The following is a 24,282-nucleotide window of genomic DNA, read 5'->3' as shown; positions in this document are numbered from 1 at the left end:
CATTAAGCAATAAAACTGCCAAATTGGGGTGTGTGTGTGTGTGCAAAATACGCCTTCCATTTGGTTTGAATTTAATTGTGCAAAAATAGTTTCCAAAGCTTAACACGTCTACTTAATACTTTAAACTTTTCCCCCAGATCCTCCAAAAATAGCAGAAAAGTAGTGCCCCCCCCCCCCCAAGTTCTCTGCGTTTCTTGGAAGTTAACGTTTCCAACTAAAATTCATTCTGGTTCTAATAAAGGTATCATGAGAGTAAGGAGAGGAGCAGGAGACCTCACCGCACTAAAGTTACTTCTGTACACATTTCAGAAGGGAAGACTCACTTAATACACAAGTCACAGCAGACATGGCTTTTCTTCCATATTGCCAAAAACAAATTGCCAAGTGAATCTTTCACTACAGGAGGGGTGGGTAAGTGGCTGCCCTATAGCGGTGTGAGGTCTTTGGCCTAATTCCAGGAGCCTTTTTCAAGGGATCCGTTCAGATCTCTGGCAAGAACCCTCTGTCTCTCTTGGCTGTCTGCTATGTGAGGAGGAAGACAGGGCAACAGTGAGCGAGAGGGAGGGTAGGAAGAAGATGCCAAAAATTAGGCTCAGAAAAAGAGAAAATCGATGTTTGCCCCTAAATTTGAACATCTGATGGCTGTTTGCCAGCTCTACCAGCTAGACCAGACTAGGAAACCAACTCCACAGGAAGGCTAAAACTACTTTTACTGAAACTGGCTATAACAAGAGAATCTTGCAAGTCTGATTGTGCTGGACCTCTCCCCCTTCTTATACTCCAGTGAATTAGGGAGGTGTCTGCCTGAGCTGCTTCTGAACACTATCTGGACATTCTGGACTTAAAAAACGTGTCAGCTCCTTTTGCCTAGGGAACGGATCCTGCATAACTCCATCAAGGTCATCTTCCTTCCTCTCTATACCCCTTTCGATGTTCCTCTGCCATGGCGTGTTTCTCTGGGTTGATGGAAAGAACAAGCATGCCAGATTCTAGTGTGCAGGTGCCTGCAGGGCATGGTCAATAAAGTCAAGATGGTGGCAGTGATGGTGTGATGGAAGCTTTGCCTGTTGACTTTTCTGACCATACCCTATGGACACCCTGCTGAGGTAGACCAGATCAGGAAACTGACTCCATAAGAATGCTGGAAATCCATTGACCAGAAGCCTAGTTTATTGGAAGGAGGTGGGGTCCCAGCGTTGCCCAACGGATTCCTTTTTCCAGTGTGAATGAATGGAGCCATTTGCTGCACACAGAGAGACCAGCTTCACTGCCCCATCAACATCATGTAAAGGAAGAAAGATTCATAGTGCTGGTGAGGGCAATGGAGAGCAAGGACGAACATAAATATGAATGTTCCTAGAGCAGTGTCGTTCAACTTTGGCCACTTTAAGATGTGTGGACTACAACTCCCAGAATTCCCCAGCCAGCATACTGGCTGGAGAATTCTGGGAGTTGACGTCCACGCATCTTAAAGTGGCCAAGTTTGAACTACACTGGGCTACAGTAACAAAATCTTGCAAGTCTGATTATGTTTTCCTTCCCTTCCCTTTATATTCTAGACAGTTAGAGGGGAGCCAGTCTAAGTCACCTTCTAATACCTTCCCACCTCCCTGGGCTCAGCATCTGCTTCTGCACCTGTTGTTGTCCTAACAGCCTCTGGATAGCTTCTCCAAGGTCACCTGCATGGCTCCATACACCTGCCTGGTCTCCAACCACTGGTGGCCAAGAATTATTTAATGAGAATGACCATCAGCGGTTGGAGACCAGGTAGCGGTGCCTGACAGTCTGTTAACAAAAGTAAGATGTATGTGTCTATATGTTTCTGTAAATGGGAAAATAATACTAGTAGTTGAAAACCAGAGTGGTCCATGGCCCCAACTGAGCATCTTTTTTTTATTTTTAACTTTTTAGAGAAAGTATATAAACAAACACAAATAGAAAGCAGATACAGAAAATAAAACAAAGCACAAATGAGTAATCAAGGGATCTAAAAAATGCCAAGGAGGTTATCATATTGATAAATTGTGAAAGATTAAGCATATTACTTTAAATGACTAAGATCATTATTCAGCTTTAAGCAAGTGCAAATATGGCCATGGCCAACCCAGTATAAATCACCCCATAAAATTATAAGCTACAAAAAGTTAAAATTGAAAATCTATTCTGCTTTAAATATCACATGAAGTTGAAGTATGAACTCTATACATAAAAGCACCCAAAGTTTGGATGGTGTACAAATCCATGTATTAAAAGTATAGTCCAGGAATGGTTTTTACTTTGAATTAAATTCTATGACAGATCCAACCAGCCAACTTCCAGATGTGATGAACTACAATTCTCATTCGAAATCCTCAGCAATAGCTAAAGAGGATCCTTGTACAAAACTGAAGCAATCTTTAAGGGAGATGTTCTCCTTGATGAGAATTCTGCCATATAGAGAGAGTCTGGGTTTCCTTTGGCCTTTGTTCAGTCCGGCCTTCCTCCAATCCTGCACCTTCTCATGGGGTTTGACTGTAATTCCCATCATCCTAAAGTCAGGCTGGCTTTAAGGGTTGCTAAAGGAAGCATCCAGGCTGGCTGGGGAAGATAGGAATGAACTTCAACACATCTGCAGAGGTCTAGCGGCTTGCAAAAATGTTTGAACAGAAAGAGTGGGCTACAAGTAATGTGCTGTCTAAGAACATGGAGCAATGACTCTTTCTTAAATCATTTTGGATTATTTGCAAAAGTAGGAACTGCCAGTTTTGGGAACAGACTTTGTAGCCAAGGCAGCTGGCATTGACTTAGTCCTGAAAACTGGCATGGGTAAATCCTCTGCTCTTCAGCCCAAGACAAACAGACTGGATCTGGCCCCTTGCACAAGCCATCAGAAATAGAAACTCATCTCTTCTTTTAACATTTCCAAAAAGAAAATGGAGCAGCCAGATCTCCAAAAAGAGGAGGTAACCAAGAGGCCACCGCTATATTTAGCCACGCACTTCCTATGTCAGATCCAGGTCCAAAGTACAGAGGCCTCCAGGAGAAGGGAAAGAAAGAATAGATGGATAGGAAAAGCTGGCAGTAAACAAGGAGAGAGATTTGTGAATGGGCAGTGACCTCACACAACCTCAAAGCATTTGGAACAACTTTCCTAAACTGCTAAGTCAACACAAGGAAAGTGTCAGTCTCACTAGTAGACAGTTCACCTTGCATTCAAAAGGTTCCATTCCTTCCACTTCCAGAGAAGGCTGGGAAATTCTCAATGGGTCTCTTCCCATTAGGGTAGCTTTGGGGCAGGGCTGCCCAACATCTCTCTTGGCACCTAGCTGGCTCCCAGCCCCATCTTTCAACAACAACAACAACAAAAATAGAAAGCTGATCTGCAAGATTGGGCAGAAACTGAGAGAAAAGGGGGGATATCTCTACACATAAACAATCAGGAGATCATTACTAGCTTATCCAAGAAACAGTTTCTTAGTCCATCATGTACACAGCAGGGGAAAAGGAAATTCAAAAGCTTCAAAGAAACCCCACCTTAGTGAAGTCACTAATAAAGGAGGGCCGGAAGGCTCCTATCTCAGTTCTCCAAATTCTCTTCTCTAACCCTTATTCTTGGCATTCAAATTCATTCACGTTTGAGCAAATCTGGCTTCCCAGATCCTGCTCTGCAGTTAAGGAGTTTGGTTACTGGTCTGCTGCAAAGCAAGAACCATATATTTGTCTATAGCAAGGCCTTTGAGCTCCACAAAGACCCACTGAGATGGTAGAAAACACCCTGGGGGTTTCTGGGAGGGTAGCTGGCCTTCTGGTAAATGGGTGGGTTGCAACAGGCCGTACCAACCATGATAACCATTTTGTGGTGCATCTACAACATGTTCCCAAAAGTCGAAATGTGCTCCTGGGTCCCCAAAAGTCTGCCTACCCTGACTCAGCTTATATATCCAAAGTATGCCTGAAGACACCAAGCCCATGGAACTGGTCCAGAAGACTTTCAACTCTAAAAGTCTGGACAAAGAAGTATCGCCTTTTTCCTGCCCGCTCAGGGTGAACGATCGAGTGAAGTAAAGCAAAGGCAAGTTCTCATCTAAATGCAGGTAGAGAGCACAGTCCTTAAAACACTACACCCGTCCCAAAACCAATGGTCCAGAACAGCCTCCCTGCTTTGAATAAGGAACAGAAGTTAGTAGCAGAGCATCTCTTTGGCATGCAGAAAGTCTCCCGCTTCAATGCCTGGCACCTTCAATTCAAAAACAGTGCCATACTCTGGAATTTCTTTCCCTCATAGCTGAGGGTGTGAACACGGAAGGCTGGGAAGATGGGGGCGTATGTAAGCCACACCCGTGTGTTGTCCATCTGTGTCCTGAGGTAGAAACCAGAACAAAGCAGGCTTTGAGTGACTCAGACCTTAATCTACAGAACTCCAGATGAGAAGTTTTCTCAACCTTTCCTGAGGACCAAAATCAGAGATCTTTTTTTCATGCTAAACCACCAACCTCTGATGGATCCCCTGTCAATCAGAGCAAACAATCCTGCCCCATATTCCTATGTCCAGCAAAAAGGGGAGCATCTTCAGGAGCCCTGCTCTTAGGTACTAGACAGTTCCCATCATCCCCAGCTGCTCAGTCATTGATCAACCTGTTTGGAAGACACCAGCCTGGGAAGTCTGCAAAAGCTGAGGCTGCAATACATCTTTGGGATTCTTAGATACCGCAAGATTTTGCTGGTTTTGCTGCAACGGCCTGATAGGTTAGAACGTGTCAAAGCACGTTCCCAAATCATTGTTATGATCTTTGTCTGTAATTATAAATATTGATGCTACACAATCATAAGCATTAGAACAATAGCATATCCAGTTATAATTTAACACTCTTAAGCTGGCCAAGAAGAGAGAAAAAAATGCAGAAAGGGGATTCCAGACTGCCTGGTTCTTCTTTTAATATTTTTACCTCTTGGGTGATAATACAGGAATTTATCCTTCAATGCCATGCTGGCTGAGGGTTTGGGAAGCTATAGCCTCACTTTTCTGGATAGGCAACCAGGTCGAAGATGGCTGGACCGTTTCAATCAGAGCAATGGCAGACCAGCTTTCTCACTATGTCAGAAAAACCATCGCCGAACGTCCTTGCACACGAACAACTACAGTTGCTCCTGGTTCTTGAAGATGGGGCCTGGTTTTGTATTCAGTCCCTATTTCACTTTCTTTTCTGAGACACTTAGAGATGCTGTCTGAAAGACCGTTTGCTAATGCACTCACCCTTTCATTAGCGAGGACAACCACTTAATGTCCCAACCTCAGAACTGCGTACTGAGCCAGCAAAGGGCGCCAGGTTGAAAAATGGGAGCTGTTCTTCCATAAACATCCCAGCTTCTCTTGTGATTCTATTAATTAATGTTTCTAAAAACAACATGCAGGGGGTCTGCTTAGTAAACTAGCCCCAACGCAAGAGGTCTATGGGCACACGCTTCATTTGGTGAACCAGATCTTCTTGGTTCAGCCAGCACGTCAATAAACAGTGGGCTGGGTTTATCCAAAACACTGAACAGGGGTATCCATGGGGGGTGGGTGGGGGATCAAAAAAGGCAAGATGGCAGCTGCTTCTGTATAGTCATCGCCCCACTTTTTTGCCCCTCCCTTCTGGTGGACACTTTTGTAACCATACAAAAACAATGCAATTAAAGCTAACCAAGATGAGCATGTGCAAATTCAGTCACTGGTCGTATACATGTCTCGGCTGAATGTGTTGGGTGAACGGAATCAAGCAGGAGCCTCCGAGGTGGGGGCACAAAGAGATTTAGGTTGGGACCCTGGGCACAAGGCAAAAAGGGCGACTTCCCCCTCACCTACATACACAAATACACGTGACTCAGATTCATGCACCTTGCTAGAAGGCAATTTTCATTGTTTTACACCCGAATTCTTGCAATAAATTACCCATGATAAAGCATTGCAGCAAAGCTTCCTGCCTGCAGAGAACCAATGTTCTCTCAGCAACTTAGGGGGGAAGGAGTGCCCAAATAGAGGCGTGGGGGTGAGAGTCCCTAGATGTACCCCAAATACCAGTTATAACATGTTTGTGGGCAAGTTCCCTCATGTTGAGAAATTGTAGTTCCAAAGCACCTGGTAGCCACCTGAGGAAGGCTGTTCTAGACACTGGGTTAACCCTCAACCCGAGTCAACAAAACACCATGACTGGTTCACAGAACATTCTACACCTAAATAAATCCACCACTTGATGCCTTCCTGTGACAGCCCAGCTACCAAGGCAACAGCTGGTTTTCCCCACAATCTACTGAATCTCCTATGACCCAACGACACTTGAGCATTCTGACAACTGAGCCTGAGAGCCGCAGGTTGCAAGAGACCAGCGTTTCTCAACCTGAGCAACTTTAAGAGTCTGAGATCTTGGTGGAGAATGGCAGGCTTGCTTTTCTCTAACTGTCTGTCATCTCCTGGGAAACCCAGGGCATCAGCAGTTGGAGCTTAAAAAGATGAAGGCGTGCTAAGTGCATAGACCAGTGTTTGTCAACCTTAGCAACTTTAAGATATGTGGACTTCAACTCCCAGAATTCCCTAGCCAGCTCCTTTCGACCACTGGGCACAACTCCTCTTCAGGGCAAGAATCCAGACACAGCACCGACCTAATAAAAGATGTCTTCCTCCATCTTCCCACAAGACAGATTGATCCCTACAATTTGCCTGGCCTGAACAGCTCCTTCTGGGGTTGGCCATTGGCTCCACCCAACTCAGCCCAACTCTCTGACCCACATCCAAAAGCCAGCCTCCCCTTTCATCCCTGGCTGCAATGGTAGGGCAAAGCTGTGGGAACATGCATCCAACCCTGGCATGAAGACAGAGACCCACCACACCTTTTCCAGAGGTGTCTGGGTGTGCCAGCAAAGTTGGGGGGAAGGTTTCAAGTAAAAAAAAAAAAATGGAGATGGTGACGGAGGGAGTATCTCTCCTTTCAGGCTGGGCAAACGTGCTACCTAGCCACAGCCAAAGTGGCTGGCAAACCCGGGCCATTGAGGGATCTGCGTCCCATACGACATCAGGATTTTACAGCCAAGAACCCAGGCTGCCTAGTAGCACTGGGGGTTCTGTTCAGAATGGAAAGGGTGGCCTTCCACAGGTAAGTACAGGATGCTGAGAGGGGAAGCGAGAGGAGGACCTTGGAAATTAAATGCCCAGCTCCCCAAAATTGATGGGGGGAAAGGCCCAGAAGGTGGGTTTTTCATTCTGAGCAGCAATCAATTTAGGAGCTCTGAAGGATGGCATTGCACTGCCACTCCCAAGCTCTGCAGTCTCCTGCCAGGACCTGGAACCTGAACTGTTGCTCTGGGGTTCCACCGCTGGGAACATCTCAGGAGGAATTCTTCACCTGAGGTCAGGGAGAGGCCATCAACAACATAGAAAGAGCCTCCTCCGAGTTCTGGCTCTTCACACACAAACACACGCAGGCCCCCAGATCCCTTCTGCCCTCAGCCAGCCCAGTGAGCTTCTCCTGCCCGTAAGAGACCCAGAATGACATAAACACAAAGACAACACCCGTGCCCACACGTTCTTGTGCATGCTGAACTCAAAGGGCTCTCCGGATGGGACAAGAAGTTGCTTGCCAAGAGCAGAAGCTTTTGGAAAGGCAAGACAGTGCTCCCAAATGAAGGACAAGGCGTGGGGGGCTATCACAGAGAAGAAGCCTGGTGGATACTCACAACAGCAGTGTCTGGATAGGACTTGCTCTGTCGCGCTGCCATAGCCCAGTGGCTTGAGCTGAAAACCGATCAGCCCCTCTCCTTCCTTCCTTCCTTCCGTCCGTCCGTCCTTCGCTATTCCCCACCTTCAGGAGAGCCAGAAAGTTGCATTGCATCCTATCTAAAAATACAAGCGCCTTTCCTCCAGCCACCACCACCACCGCTGCTGCAGCAGGGTGAGCCAGATGCTAATGGATTGTGTTCTTTTCTCTCTCGCCCCATCATTATGTCAGGAGGGATATTTAATAGCTCCCTACATCTCAGCAACAAACTGCTGGGGGAGGGGCAGGTGCCAGTGCCACAGGGGAAGGGCGCACAGGGCAGGGCAGGGAACTTTGCCATCAACACCAGGGCTGGCCCAAGAGATTGGCCAGCCTGGTCCAGCTCCTTCCACTAACAAGGGTGAAAAGGCAACGTGCTTGAGTGGCCCCAGTGGGCTCTTCTGCAGCGAGCCATGGTTTGCTCATGCGCGGCAGTGGCAAGGAGGCAACAGATGTAAAGAAAGTAAGGCTCGATTGCACGGCCATGACCACCACCTGGACTTTGGGGACTCCCGCTGAACGGCCTGGCCCAGCAGCCTGCTTTCAACCTCAGAGCCAGACGTCATGTGGCTCCTTTGGGCTACGCTCAGCATGTGGCCAAGACTACACCACACAGTTGTTCTGGCCTCTGCCCCGAGCAGTCCCATCTTCCACAACTCCAGGGAGAAGAGACAGCAACTGGCCAAGAGGACCACAGCCATGCCACCTCACGGCCCTGGATCCTCAGGGCAGCTTGCTTTGATCTAAGGTGGCCCCAGAGACCAGTAATGGAAGCAATTAAGGCTTAGATGCGATGGGAACACTTACGTGTTCAGCACAGAACATACTCTGGGCACACATGCTGCCAATTTTCATTTTAAAAATCACTGTCCCGTTGGGCAGCACCAGGAAAGGATCTAAAATTATTTGGGAAGAAAGAGCTTGGAGGAAGGTGAAGATGGAGGCCCAGGATGATGTAGCACCAGAGGAATTGACAACTGGTTTGTGGCTGTGAACCATACTTTGGAAAAAATACTATTTTGGGTAGCCGGGGGCAGCAAAGGCCAGAATGACATTATATAATACTAGCTGTTCAGGCTGTTTTCTCAGAGATCTGAAGTGGTTTGAGCCTTTTTTCCTGCACCTTAAGATGGGCTATTTGGAACTTTATCAAATCTCAGCATTTGGGGAGATAAGGGGGGGGGAACAGAACAGAATCAGAGCAGTGCAGCCCCTATGTTGCCCTGATCAGTGTAGCGATTACAGCAGAGACAGGACTAATATTTTGGGGAAGAATGAGGGGCATAGGCAGTGAGTGGGATGCTGGTGCAAAGTGAACAGTGCCAGGATTAGTCTGAGACCTGTCCCCTCTCTGGATCATAGGAAAGCTGTCAAAAAGAGTTATTTTACTTTGTCCCTCATCTGCTCATGTGGCTTTCTATTTGCTGAACATCAATCACCAGTGGAACAACTCAACCTTGATTTGGTCCAGAACTGATTGATTGGTTATTCTTGCAAACCACCATACTCCTAGTAACCATCTTCAAATCTGTAACTTGACAGATTATTTTCTTTTCCTGGCTCCTTCACAACATCCTGCTTTCATAGCTCTATGTTACCACTTTACCTTACTAGAATAATACTTTAATTATCCTGATCTCTGTGGCACAGAAATATCCTTATCCTTCATGTTCATGTCTATGTATGTCTTCTTTTCCAGAATTAATTTCCTCATCACTTCTCCAGCACCCTATCCATCTTAATTCTTCAGCCCAAGCCTACAGAACTAATCTACCTTCACTTTTTTGCAGTCATCTGGAAGTTCACTAGGTATAAAGCTAACATTACCTTTGTCTTCCTAATACTGAACATTAAATTGGATTTTTAATTTTCCATCCTTTATTTTCACAACCATCCCTTCTAAATCTTTTTTTTTTAACTTTTGGCTGGCATACTGGTGTCATCTGCATATGCCAAGTTGCTAGAATGCTGACTTCCAACTTGGTTGCAACTGTCATGCCTTCTAATATTATTGTCCTTACAATACATTCACCATTGTCAGATTCAGCCCAAAGAACTCCAAGAGACAATGCAAGTACAGTTCTGTTGCGTTTATTAGCTACAACCTCCAGACAGAAAATCTCCCCAGACTGAACCCAAGTTCCCAAGCCAGCCAGCCACAACACCGTGAATTCCTTAGGGAGGTCCCAGCCTCATCTTCTTGAACTTCCACACTCCTGCTGGGGGCTAAGAACACGCTTATCTCCCTGAGCCTGGCCTTTATAAGTCCATTCCATCACAACCATAAATATTAAGCAGGTATGTGGGCAACTAGTCTGTTTGGCCTGCACATTTGACACCAATAATTTGTGGTCTGTTGTACAATCAGCTGGAAGGGTCCTGGTTGATTAGATTGCATTTCTGCCTCTTGTTCTTTTTAATTGATTTGTTTCCTACAATGTCCATCCGGTGATGACTATTTGTAGAACCTGTTTTTATCTTGCTTAAAGCAAGCATTGGCAGTAAAGAATTCTCTTTACAAAAATCAAGTGTTATTGCATTTACTCAATCCTAACCTTCCTCTGATTCCAGGTTGCTCCATTTCTCTAACTTTCGCATTCCAATCACCTACTGGTAGTATCACATGCTTTCTAGAAGTTGCTATTTATTAATTTATCATGCAATTCCTTAATGTTTTCCTTCATTATCTCTTTAATTAGTGCATACATTTGTATAACACTGATTATCAAGCAGCATGTTTGTGAGTACCTGGGTAAGCGTGCTGCAGTTAACAGGAGCCAGCATTGGTTGGTAACAAAATCATACCTAACTAAATTTATCCCCTTTGATAGAGTTATTAGCTTTGTAGATCAGGAGAATGCCATAGTCACAGCACACGAGGACCTCCACAGAGCTTTCATCAGACTGCCTCGTGATAATTCTCTTTTATAAAATGGTAAAATATAGGCTAGGTAACCCCGCTGTTAGGTAGACTCACCATTGGCTGAATGATCTTATCAAACAAGAGCTCATTAGATTTCAGCTCAAACTGAGATCCGTTCTTCTATTACAATCTAAAACATACCACATCCAAAATGTGGGTTTATTTATGAGTAGAATCTATATTTCAATTTTATGAAATACCTAAATCGGAACAGATTTTTAGTAATATGAACTGAACTTAACTACAGTGCACAATTTCATTCAATGATTTATAATTGGTTGACCAGGGTCTTTGTTACTCATTTTTAGCTTAAGTTCAGTAGTGATTCCTTGTGTGTGTGAATGTATATGTTGTCTGTGTGTGTGTATTGCATCTGGAGATAGACAGACAGACAGACAGAATGGAATGCAACATTGCATCTGGTAGGAAAAATATAAGGTGCAAGTATAGGATGGGGGAGACCTGGCATGGCAGTAGTGCACGTGGTAGGGACCTGAGTGTCCTTGTCAATCACAAGTGAAACATGAGCCAACAGTGTGGAACAGCTGCTAAAAAGTCAAATGCTATCTTGGGGTGCATTAACAAGAGAATAAAGTCCAGATCATGGGAAGTAATTGTCCCACACTACTCCATCCTGCACCACAGTTCAAAAAGCCCTCAGAGGAAGACTACTAAGATAGTGAAGAATCTGGAAATCAAGCCCTATAAGGAATAGCCAAAGGATACAGATATGTTTAGCCTACAGAACAGAAGCTACAATGGCAATACAACAGCAATCTTCAACCATCTGAGAGGTTGTCACAGCGAGTGAACTTACCCTTTACTGCCCCAGAGGGCAGGACCAGAACCGATGGGCCAAAACTTCAAGGAAAGAGGTTCAGTCTAGACATGAGAAGATACTTCCCGACTACACAAGCTCTCAGCCAGTGGAACAGACTACTACATTACGCTGTGAGTTCTCCTTCACTAGAGCCCTTCAAACAGAAGCTGGGTGATCATCTATCAGAGATGTTCTGGTGGATCCCACTGTCAGGCCCAGCCCAAGAATGGTCCAGTCCAGTATAGTTCCTTTATTAGCTCGCACCTAACAGACAGAATCTCTCCAGACTAAACCTACGCTAAAGCAACTAGTGGATATACCCCGTGAGACTCCAGGGAGGGGCCAGCCTCAGCTTCTTCCTATTCTCGCGGTCCTGCTGCGGGCTGAGGAAGCGCTTGCTCAGGAATGCTCCCCCTCCCTCCTGATAACCTTGGTCCTCCATTCCAGTATCCTCCTTGCACGTGCCTTCCATTACATCCACACTGAGCAGAGGATTGGATGACATTACTTCCAAGGTCCCTTCCAACTCAATGATTCTATCATTTTCCACCTTAATTAATTCTATTAATTCTAATAGATACGATCCTGTTGTTTATTGGACTGAGTGCATATCTAGTGATGTCCTTCTTGAGTATTACTGCCACTTCATTCCTTAAATCAGGAATCTCTATGAAGGAATGAACTGACCTGCTAACCATGTGCACTGCAAGTCAGTAAATGACAGGCTCAGTTCTATGGTCCTGAATCTTCTCTGGGAATTACCACCTGGGTGTTCTGGCAGTGCTCAATAAGCTCCGGTGACCTTGACAGAAAGGCTGTTGGGAGTACGAGCTCCTGGCAGGATCACCAGGTTGGAAATGGAGAGCGGAGAAACTAAGGGTAATCCACAGTGGATGTAAGGTCGAGAGGGCCCTGCAGGCAAGAGACCACCGAGGCAATGGAACCACAGAATCAAACCCAAAGAAGGCAAGGCCAAGCCACTTCTCTACTGTGGCCAAGAGAACTGTATGGACAGAGCCACGAGTGGGAAAATGAAATAAACTCAGTCAAATGTTCTGCCATATGTCCAAAGAGCTAAAAGGGAATGAATCCCTCACGTTGACCTGAATGCCTGATACCTATATACACGTGACACATCATTTTCTGAATGGAGATACAGAAGAGGTTTGCTGCTGTCCTCTTTTGGGATTTTTCCATATTTACCCATTTAGTCTACTGCCCTAGCATTATTGGCTTTTGGAGGGATCAGCCAAGGTTCACTATGTACTGCCTCTTGTAGAGACTCCAGCTGAAGTCATCTTCTTCAAATCAACTGCTGGTGGCTTCATAGATACAGGTAATCCTCACTTAACAATCACTCTTTCAGCGACCATTTGAACGTATAACTGCTCCTCATAGTTGCGGCTGCTGCAGTGTCCCCGAGGTCACATGATTGTGAACCGGTTGCTTGGCAACCGGCTCACAATTACAATGTTGCAGCATCCCACAGTCACACAATCATCATTTGCAACCTTCACTGCTGGCTTCTGACAAGCAAGATCAATGGGGAAGCCGGCAGGAGGTCGCAAAGGGTGACCATGTGACATTGCACTTAACGATGGCAGCTGGAAGTGCCAGAACTGCTGTCACTAAGCAGCATGGTCATGTGACATCACACGTTATGACTGCATTGCTTAGCAATAGAAACTCCAATCCCAATTACCGTTGTTAACCAAGGACTACTGATACATCCACATCATCTTCTCAGCAACAGTGTAAAACTGCTTTATTCTTGCTTTCTTTGGGCTTACCCAACTTCCCTTCCCAGCCCAGAGAAGGTCAGGCACGTGCTGCCCTCTGCTGAGACCCAGCCAGCTATTCATCCACAAAAATCAATCCAAAATCCATATAGTATTGAAGCAAAGGACTATAGACCATTGGGGAGATGACTATACAGTGAAAGACAGGACATTCCCACACACAGCCCTTACCTATCTTATGATAGCTGGCTTCACCCTACATGCTAGCTTCAAATCAGGTTGGGTAGTTTGTGGTTCATTGTTGGAGGAACCCAGCTCTTTTCTTAGCATGGTGCATGAGTTGGGCCATAAGGTGAAGTCATAGTTCATGGGTTGGCTAATCACCTATTAGCAAAGTGTCTGTGTTTTCTTATCCCGAGTTTAAAGGTTTGCTTGTTGTGTGAGTCCAGTCCGCTAAGTGCAAAGAACATCACGCCTCCTAACAGAAGAATTTAACCAAAATGCTTTCCTCTTTAGAAAAAAACTTCAAAAACCATTTATCTCTCAATCAAACTGAACAAGAATTGCAAGTGCATAGACCAGTGTTTGTCAATCTTAGCAACTTTAAGATATGTGGACTTCAACTCCCAGAATTCCCCAGCCAGCCATTCTGAGAGTTGAAGTCCACATATCTTAAAGTTGCTAAAGTTGACAAACACTGGTCTATGCGCTTAGCACACCTTTATCTTTTTAAGCTCCAACTGATGATGCCCTGGGTTTCCCAGGAGATGACAGACAGAGAAAAGCAAGCCTGCCATTCTCCACCAAGATCTCAGACTTTGCACAGAGTCAAGAACAGACAGCAGAAACGACACATTTCTCAGTCACCAGAGGCGTGGTGCTATGCTCCAGAATCCCTACCACCTCTCCGCTCTGAGGCTGCTGCAAAATGCAAATGCTCCCATATACAACTCTGGGGATTTCAGAAGCTCTCAACCCAATGCAGTTCCACTCCATTGGAGACAGCCAGGACAACTGAGCTGGAAGATGGTTTTTGCTCCTTTTTCCTAGCATGCAGCAGCAGCAGCAGCAGCCACCACTGAACCAAAAAGAAGCCTCCATAGAAAGTCCAGGTCCTCACATGTTCAGCTGGAATGCAACATGTTTGGTTTTGACTAGGCATGTTGTTTAGATAGAGACGCTCTTGTCTGACTACCAGGCTTTAAAGCTTAGTGTGCTGTGACAACCTAGCCCGTATTGGTTTCAATAGAAGAGAATCCCTGTAGCTCAGGGTCGAACTGTGGAGTCCTTGGGGTTCTCTGAGCTTGGTGGTTTTCTTGCAGATGTTTCGTTACCCAGCTAGGTAACATCTTCAGTGCTAGCACAATGTTCCCTTCTAGCACTGAAGATGTCACCTAGATGGATAACAAAATGTCTGCAAGCAAACAACCAAGCTCAGAGAACCTCAAGGACTCCATATTGGTTTCTTCAACAAAACAAGGTTAAATCATGGCCTAGTGTGACATGGAAACCTAACCACTGGTGTTAAGATATAGGGAGGTTGTGCCAGGTGTTTCAAAAAGGAGCCAAGCCTGGTGGCATGGAAATTCAATCAATCATTCAATCAATCAGCCAGCCAGCCAGCCAGCCAGCCAGCCAGCCAGCCAGCCAGCCAGCCAGCCAAGACTTCATCCAACATGCATTACAAGATGTTAGTACTTTGGGGCTGTAATAGCTTTGAAATGTATGAAATGTAAAGATATTAAGCAGGGGCCTTTGGGGAATTTTGAGAGCACGCAATGGATGCACTCACAAAATGTTGGACATGGTCCATCACCAAACACCTAGTGACCACCAGAAGACAAGAAGTTCCTCAGAGGCTTTACCATCCTCATGGGATTTTGGGGGAACCCGAAGGCATTCTTGCAAATAGAGGCTGGTGCTCTGCTTTTCAACAAGCCAGTTTCCCTTTTTTCCCCCCTCTCTTTTATTTAAACCATTTTTCAAAAAAAAAAAATGAACCTGCTTTAGCGACCCAGACCACATTCTCAAAGATAATCTCCCTCCATCCTGAAGCACATGTCTCTTCTGGCGAATGCTGGCGTCAGCCCCCTGGGCCTAGACCCATCTCAAGAAGGTTGGCTGCCAGAGGCTTCGTGCACGTGGCCTCCTAACATTATTTTCTGCTCAGCCCTAAAGAAGCTGCCGGGTCCAGCTTCCAGACAAACACAGCTTGCATCTATTCCGGGTACAAGCGGGCTCCTCCAGCGTTAATTCCTGCGCTTAGCTCGGTGCCATCTTCCCCAAGCCCAAACACGTTCCACACTGCCCCCCAATGCCCACACAGACTCACGGCACCAGCAGTTTTTAGCTCTGGCTCTTAGTTCAGTGTCGCATTACAAAACCTGTCCCCCCCCCCCGCCCGCCCCCCACCATCCCTGACTAAGATTTTAATAGCATCCTGCTCCACACGTCCTTCCTCCTGGAGGTGAGCTGCGTGCCGTTCTCTTTTTTCTTCAGCGACTGAAACCTGAATTACACAGCAAGGAGTAAGCATTACGACTGCTTACTACCGGTGGGCAGAAAGCAGAGCGGGTGTTAGGTTAAACAAGAAAAGGTGGACTACTGTTAGTTACTACAGCACGGCATTTAGCACTCAACAGAGTATCTGCAACCATCAAAAGAAGAGCTTCCCCAAGGACCTTAAAATATAAAAATCAGAAGATGCTTCATTTTGTTCAGCTCCCGGAGCACAAGGAACGAGGCGAAATGAGGTTAGTCGCAACTAAATTCAAGGCCGTAAACTTATAACGGTCTGAGTTTGCCACGTCCAAAGCTGGATAAATTGTGAGAAGCAAAAGTTCTGTACCTCCACCAGGACGAATCTAGCATTTGAACCTTGTGTCATTCAAAAGATGCTCGTTCTAACCTTGGCAGGTGACACTGATGCCCACCCATTTTTAATATTTTCATTGAGTGCTAAAATGCTTTTCGTGCGTGCATATGTATGTGGGGTTAGGTGAAAGACATACACAGGATTGGAATTCTGAATACGGACAACCAAAATAATTTTTTAAAAGCCTTTTCTGGTCACCGATATTAATCATTTTGTTTAAATTTAAACTTAAAGCTGGTATCAGAAGGCTTCTTCCAATTCATTCACCGCATTACAGCATTTGAGCAACCGATGATCGTAATTATCTCCCCTAAATATTGAAAAGCTTTGCTCTTATGGTGTAAAACTGTTGCAATAGGTTGCTTTTCCTTTAAATATGCCACCAGCACATACATGTGCAGGAAAGGGATTACAAAGGGACAATTAAGACAAATAAACAGATCCAACCCCTACTTAAGAAATAAAATGATCTCCAAAATGGAAAGTTTTAATGACTCTGCTGAGCATCAAATGGATTTTCAGGGGAACTGGATTCCCCCCCCCCCAAAAAAACCCACTTCATATTCTCATTTGGATGCTGAAAATAAGAACCACGATACATTTGGAAAGTCAGCTGTCCACATATAACTTACAGAGGATAAATCACGACTGGCTGTTTTGGGAGCCATCTGTTTCGAGTCCAGATCTTGGATCTTATTACCCTAAGGGGAATGGTGGAAGGATCTGGGTACATTTAACCTATAAAAGAAATGACTAAAGAGAGATGTGATAGCAATCCTTAAATATCTGAAGGAGTAGCTCACAGAAGAAACTTAGTCTCTGTTGCCCGAGAGGCAGGATAAGGACCAGTGAGTCAGAACTATAAGTACGTAGGTTCAGACTGGCAGTTAAGAGGACATTTCTGACTGTACAAGCTGTCAGCCAGTGGAACAGGCTACCACACAAAGTGGTGAGTTCTCCTGCTCTTCACGATAAGGGCCAAGGAGATTTCTCCAAGCCTTGCCTGGAGATGTTGGGGAATGAATGCAACCCGAGTCATGACATCATTGCACAAATGATGCAAAATATGTATGTGCATCTTGGATTATGATACAACTGATACAAGTTACATCATTCGCACTGCCTGATGATACGGGATGACAGACATCTTGTCTTTGTGGCTTCTCCTGGACGCCTCTGTATGGGATGACTTCCTCTAGGACCTTCCTTTGGGATTTAACGGAAGCCAGAGAGGCTACAGACCACAGGTGAGGGGAAGACTCCAAGAAAGTGTCGGGCAGAGTGATAATCACAAACACTCCTGTTTGTGCAGAGCGCAGCAAAAACTCCAGGAAAATATTAGCCATGACAGCAAACACAATGCAATGTCCATTTCTTGTTTCCCAAAGAAATCCAGTCAGAAAATATATACTAACTGGTGTTTATTGATAAAAATGCAAAATTCCATACAATGCAAATATCATACAAAATATAAAGAAAAACACATCTTCTCATTTAATGTAGCATCCAAGACTTATTAGCAACACAAGCTTAACAAAATCTCTAGCTACAAACTCTTAGAGAAGAGGTACGCTACTTGGTACTTTGTTACAACTAAGTAGCCCATAAAACCTACATAGTGGCTAACACTAAAACAACTAACAACTACTCAGAGAAGACTGAACATTTTCCTCCCCTTGTATTATAGCTCTATGCCACCCCCACTGGGTAACTAGCATACACACGCCAATAGGTGGCAGTAAATAGCACAATACACAACACACAATAACAGGTGTTTTTCACATGGTCTCTGTAGTCAAAATATTATTTGTTATTGTTGTAAAGATAACGGGATGAATCCTTTCCCATGAGAAAGAAAATCCTGACAGAAAGCACGACTTTTGGCCATCTCGTCACTAAATAAACGCAGGAATCTCCCGTCGCCCCCATAAAAAGTTCACCAAACTGTGCTGCTTCTTTGGAATAAAATTTGGAAGTATTTCTTTTTCAAACAGAATGAGAACTGGTAGGCAAATTACTGGGTTGTTCAGAGGGAAGGGGGGATCAAAAAAATCAAATTTGTGGCCACAACCAAGTGATCAAAGCACCGATTTTTAGTGCAGTTAGGGGCTGGGGAATTGTCACATTTCAGAAATTTGAGGGGATTTTAGAGTATTTAAGCCTGTAGGACATTTACTGTTAGAAAACTCAGAGTTTTTCCACTGAAAATTGGGGGGAAATTGCCATTACAATTCAATTATTCAGCACTGCAATCTTGGATTTGGAGGGCATATGCAGTCAGTGTATTGTCAACCCATGCTCTTGCACGGCTGTGCAAGCTCTTCTAAGCCAAGGATCTTGTTTAGCTTCCAAGTAGCTTGCTAAGAGCCATACTCCAAAAAAGGTAGCGTCTGGGGCCAGGACAAAAATTTAACTTAGTTTCATTTCCATTGAATGAAAATTATTGTTATTCTATTCCCATATTTAATAACTTCCACATTGCAAATCACTATTTGTTAGCAAGTTTTTTTTAGTTCTCAGAAGGCTCTACCCAGGGCTTTGCGGGCCCTAGATATTCAGGTTGCACCCCTCTGCCCTGAGAAACATCCCCAAAACCCAAGCGGTTAGCTGTGAAGCCCGACCCACTTGTCAAAGGGGCTTAGTAGAATTCATTAGCAGGAGAGGGGACCTCAATCCAGAGTATTTTGCCCCAAGAAGTGACTGAGAAAACATGCCATTTTATGAGTTTGCCTACCACATCCTCTCACAGCTTCAAATGATCATCCAGAGTGATCCCTTTGGAGCAAGCTCTTTCCTCCCTCGACTGGAAGTAGCATACCTGGGTATGTCTTTAGAAGAATGTAACATACAGTTGCGTTGCATTCTTCTAAAGACCTACCCAGCATAAGCTGTGTCCTTGCTGGGGCCTCTCTACCCTCTCAGAAAAGTTGACAGCTGTCTGCCACCGATAAGGACCATCAGAGCTAGGCAGCCGTATGGGTTTGCCTGCTTCGTGCCAAAGACATCTCAAGCAATGCTCCACAGATACTCAACCCCACGTCTGCAACACTCCTCAACAGGACTCCATCAGGACAAGTAGAACCCCACCATGAACTTACCCCCATTCATAGAAATAGCCCTGGACCTTCACAAGACTTCAGTGGTTGATTATCTGAACCAGTGTTTCTCAACCTTGGCAACTTTAAGATACATGGTCTTCGACTCCCAGAAACAGCATCTTGTTTTTACTTATGTTCATTATTTAATTGTTTTAGTTGGTTTTTATAATTGGTTTTAATAGTTGGTTTTATTGTACACCGCCCAGAGTTACCTTGCACGAGATGGGCAGTCATATGAATTGGATAAATAAATAAAATGCAATCCCCTTAACGGAAGATTCCTTTGACTCAACCTTTATTTTTCAGACGTAAGACACCCACAATGGTAATTGGAAAAGCAAAAGCAAAAAAACAGCCCTGCAACATTACAGCTCAGTCTCGCAGGAATCAACTGCACAACCAGAAAGATCTGCCACTTCCACGGTGTCAAAACCAAGCTTGTTCTCACTTGCCAAAAACACAAAGCATTATAATAAACTAGGTGTTCGACCTCATTTTTTTCATTCAGAATTATTCCTTCTATGTCAAGTGTGCAGCAAAGAGCTGATTACATTTCAAAGCATGGCTTTTCAACCAGTGTAGCTCCATCTCTCATCTTCTACTAGCATGACTGCAAGACCTGTTACCATCTATGGGGGGGATCAAGAAAACTCCACCTCTTTCTTACATGTGTCATGTTGACTTTTGTTATCCACACCACCACCACCCATTCACCCATCGACATCCCTGCCAGTCACTCCACAGTCTGGCCAGATTGAGGAAGCATAATTACAACGTGTCTCGATGGTCATCTAATATAGTCTTCAGCTTAATGGATAGGAACTGTTTAAATATCTCCAACAACAGAATGTTTCTAATTGTTATCCACCCAGAGCCTTGGACATGGACAACATACAAATTAAATAAACAAACATGCAAACAAACAGCCTTGCGACAGCCTCTTCTTCTGCAGAACATGCTACTGGCAGTGTGGCATTGCTCCCACCCGATTCTTATTAATTTTAAAAGTCAAAGCATCTTTCAAAGATAATTTGCATAGGAAGCTGAACTGTTGCAAACCCATACACCAGCAGCAGCCAAACCTCAGCACCATCTTTATTTTCCAAAGGTGCCCCAGGACCCAAGCTGACCTCCCGGCATTCTTACAAATGAAAACAGTAGGTGACTTCATCCCAAGGTTTTATTTGAAGGTGTGCCCCCCCAGCTCAGGAAGAAAGACAAAGACAAGCTGGGGTGGGAAGAGGGAGCGTGTTGGGGCGAGGAGTGACCTCAACAAAGTGCTTTTGAATAAATGGGTGTCTTGGGATTGGATACACCTACTCCTGGTATATTTCAACTGTAAATCTTTTGGGCACGTAATTCAAAGGCAAGAGTCACTGGAGAAGATCCTCATGCTTAGAAGAGTCACTAGCAATCAAAAAAGACAGCAAAAGATGACAAGGTGGCTAGAGACTATTCATGATGACACTAGCAGGAGCTTATAAGAGCTCAAAAAAGCCATTATTGGCAGGGAATCTTGATTAAATGACATCCATTGGGTTAATGAAGAGTTGGAAGCGACTTAGTGACTGAACATGAAGAGAAGAAGCCCCTTAAGGTCCTTGGCTCCCCAATTACAAAACAGCCCCAACAGCCATCTCATTTTCTCATCAGTATCCCTGCTATTTTCAGAAACTTCCCTTATTTGTCCCCTGAAAATGGAACCCAGCTCTCTGGGAAGAGGGTGCAACAATTTGGGTTTTTCATCTTGTTCTCCAAAGTATCTCTGGACAGGCTCTATCAGACAACTCCTGCCTCCCACATTTTTACACTATTCACCAATCAGGGACCCTGGAAGAGAAGCCAAAACAAACTGAAATTGTTGGATACCATTCATTCTGGAATTTACTCCTTCTGCCATTTTAATTCCAACCTAGTTTAATAAACTCAGTTTATTCAGCTTAATGGAAGCAAAACACAGAGGTTGGTTTAGTTTAACCTGAGTGCAGCCTGTAAAGTTGGCAACTGTAGTTTGTAAACCATGAATTATGGTTTAGTAATGTGGGTCCAACCAAGTGTGGCTTAGTCAGCAAGCCATGATTCAAATAATGACTTAGTGTGAGGTAAGAGCCAAGCCCACCTCTTTCTAGTTCATACAACTCGCACCATAATAAAGTTATTTTAGTTTTGGCTTAACATTTGGGAATCCGAGCACAAGCACCGTGTTTTGTAATCTCTGGCTTAGAATGAATAGGGAGCCTAAATGGAGCCTTTGGGAATTATTCAACAAACCATAGTTCAGACTGGTTTAATTCAAGATGTAAACCTGGCCCAAGAATTTGCAGTACTGAACTGCCATTGTCTACTTCTACCCAGAAGCAAAATAATGCCTTTTCTGTGTAATGCCCTCATTCACCAACTTTTACTATGTATTTGTACTTTTCCTGTGTTTTTCCTATCTTCTGTCTTTTTCTTACCACAAAAAAGAGGAAAAGATTGAATAAGGCTGAGTTAAAATACTGTGATAAGACAGCAATTTGCTAGCTTCACCCAAAACATTTTTCTATAAACCATGGTTTGCTAACTGCACCAATTCAGACCTGTTAAGGCAAAGGCAAAGCCCACCAAACCACAATGGCCTCAAATAAAGCTTTGGTGAAGGCAGAAGAAACCTCCAACAGAAGTCCACCATCCATGACCCAGATACTTACTGTCCAGGGCCACTTGAAGCTGGACATCATGTTCCCTTTCTCTCACACACTTTCTGCTTGCACACTGACAGGAGCAAAGTCACCACTAACCCAAACCCTTTGCATCAACCAGGGGCAAGCCTTTATCTGCAGATGCCGGTGGTCCAAGATGGGAGGAGCCTGAATTCTGGGCTCCTGAGATTAGAGAAGATCAACAGCTCACAGACTTGCTCCAAAGTACAAGTTGCTCAAACGCTGGCAAGAAGCAGCTTTCCCTAAGCAGCAACAGCCACTCCTCCTCCAAGCCTGTCCATCATCCCCTACAAGCATGAGTTAGCATTAATTTTGGGCGGGTGGGGTGGAAGTGTTGGACCTGGCCTGTTAGTTTATGGCTCAATTTATTGTGCCAGCTAAGAAAAAGGGTTAATCCAGCTTTAAAATGTGTAAATCAAATTGATACTCAGTGTCGTTCAACTTTGGCCACTTTAAGATGCGTGGACTTCAACTCTCAGAATTCCCCAGCCAGCCGTGCTGGCTGGGGAATTCTGGGAGTTGTAGTCCACGCATCTTAAAGTGGCCAAAGTTGAACGACACTGCTCTAGGAACATTCATATTTATGTTCGTCCTTGCTCTCCATTGCCCTCACCAGCACCATGGATCTTTCTTCCTCTACATGATATTGATGGGGCAGTGAAGCTGGTCTCTCTGTGTGCAGCAAATGGCTCCATCCATTCACACTGGGCAATGCTGGGAGCCCACCTCCTTGCAAGAGCCTTTGTGTAACTACTGAATTCAACAGGATCCAGTGAGAGTAGAGATTGCTCTTATCTACAGAGGCACATCTTGTTCCTTGGTCACGCCAGGGTGTGTCAGAATCCTAGACCCTTCTTTTTAAAGAAAAAGAAACAGCCCACATCATAAGAAGCAACTGTTTTGAAGCTTGTTTTGTTTTACTGAACAATAATTTCTGCCCGAGTAGAAAACTTTCTGCTCCCTACTTTTTAAACATTTATTCTGTGTCGGTCAGACCTCATCTTAAGAATTGCATCCTGTTCTAGGCCCCACACTGTAAGAAGGTTTCTTACAAACTGGAAGAGGTTCAGAGCAGAATGGCAAGGTTGATCAAGGAACTAGAGAGGCTGAAGAAATCGGAAAGGTTTAGCTTTGGAAAGAGAGGAGAAAATTACCTGAAAAATTATCTCTTCAATGACCTGAAAGGATGACCCACAGAAAGATTGGACATGGAATAAAACATGCTAAATTTGAGTTAACAAAACACAGCTGCTGTATGCATATAACATGCTATTTACAAAGAAATAAAGTCCATTATGGTTTAATGTGATGCCCTGGTTTATACAATATGCTAAGACAACAGCTGGGGTCAGAATATGCAGGTTCACAAATACCTACTCCACTTTTCACCTGGTCTAGTGAGGTCTACAAACCCAGTTTTCAAGGAGCCAACGGGTATTATACAGAAAGTGGGTCTGACTCTGTTTTATTGTAATGGTGTACAAGACTGTTGGCCCTTCAAGGTAGTCAAGAAACACAAACCATGAGTACTAATACTATCTTTTTTGTGAGGTTGCAGTAACAGTATCTTACAAGTCTGAAAGCATTTCTCCCCTCCTCTCCTTTTACTTTCCAAAAAACTAGGGAGGGTCCCTTCTGAAATGCTTCCCACACCCCTTTTCCTTCTGAGGGCTGAGATACCTTTTCCATTATGTTTGTCCAGTCTGTGGTTCTTCCTCCTGTCTACCAAGGTCATTCCCACATACCATTACAGAGACCCAGTATAATGTCTTAACTTTACAGGAAGACCAATTCCATTGAAACATCAGAAAAAGCCTCCTAATGATGGAACCATTGACCTAAGGAACTAGTGAGCTCCCTTTCTTTGGAGGGGTTCAAGCACAGGTTGGACAGCCAACCCTTGGGGAAGTTTTGATTTGGATTCCTGCCCTGGGCAGGGGATGGAGCTGACTCAAGCTGGACCAGGTTCAGAAAAGAGCAACCAAGATGATCGGGGGATTAGAAAACGAGTCTTATGAAAACTAGTGGAGGACCTGGCCATGTTTAGCTTGGAGATGAGAAGGAAGAGATAGATGAAAGGACGTCCCACAGAAGAAGGTCAAGCCCTCTTCTCTTATTCCAAAGGGAGGAGCACTAAATAATGAATTTAACTGACAGGAAAACAGATAATTCCAACTGGACGTTGGGGGTTGGGAGAGCTTCCTAAGAGTAAGAGCAATTGGAGAATGGAACCCATGACCCAGAGAGGCAGTGGGATCCCCCTTGATTGGAGGTGGAGGCTGCCCAGCCATCAATCAGGGAGACTTTTGATTTGGATGGGTCTTGATGCTCCAAATAGCTCCTTCCAACTCTAATT

General features: G+C 44.6%; 1 protein-coding gene across 7 annotated transcripts in view; it reads right to left on the bottom strand.

The window, feature by feature from the left end:
• The window catches only part of ANK1 (ankyrin 1), a 105,990-nt gene extending 83,985 nt beyond the window's left edge, over positions 1-22,005 (bottom strand). For 6 of the 7 annotated variants that reach the window (XM_088152105.1, XM_088152108.1, XM_088152107.1 and 3 more), the window contains exons 1-2: positions 21,915-21,989; positions 7,690-7,814 (exon numbers count right to left, since the gene is read on the bottom strand). In XM_088152105.1, coding sequence (XP_088008231.1) covers positions 7,690-7,731 — 42 coding nt within the window. In that variant the 5' untranslated portion in view covers positions 7,732-7,814; positions 21,915-21,989. Of the gene's footprint in view, positions 1-7,689; positions 7,815-21,914 lie in introns of all 7 variants that reach the window. The other variant, XM_025169695.2, reaches the window with a different exon arrangement.
• Between the last annotated feature and the right edge of the window lie 2,277 nt (positions 22,006-24,282).

The sequence above is a fragment of the Python bivittatus genome, unplaced genomic scaffold, assembly GCF_059951505.1.
Source record: "Python bivittatus isolate LINGU-HERP-01145 unplaced genomic scaffold, Pbiv_v1 ctg000680_np1212, whole genome shotgun sequence".
NCBI lineage: Eukaryota > Metazoa > Chordata > Lepidosauria > Squamata > Pythonidae > Python > Python bivittatus.
This window is presented reverse-complemented; position numbering and strand designations above follow the sequence as displayed.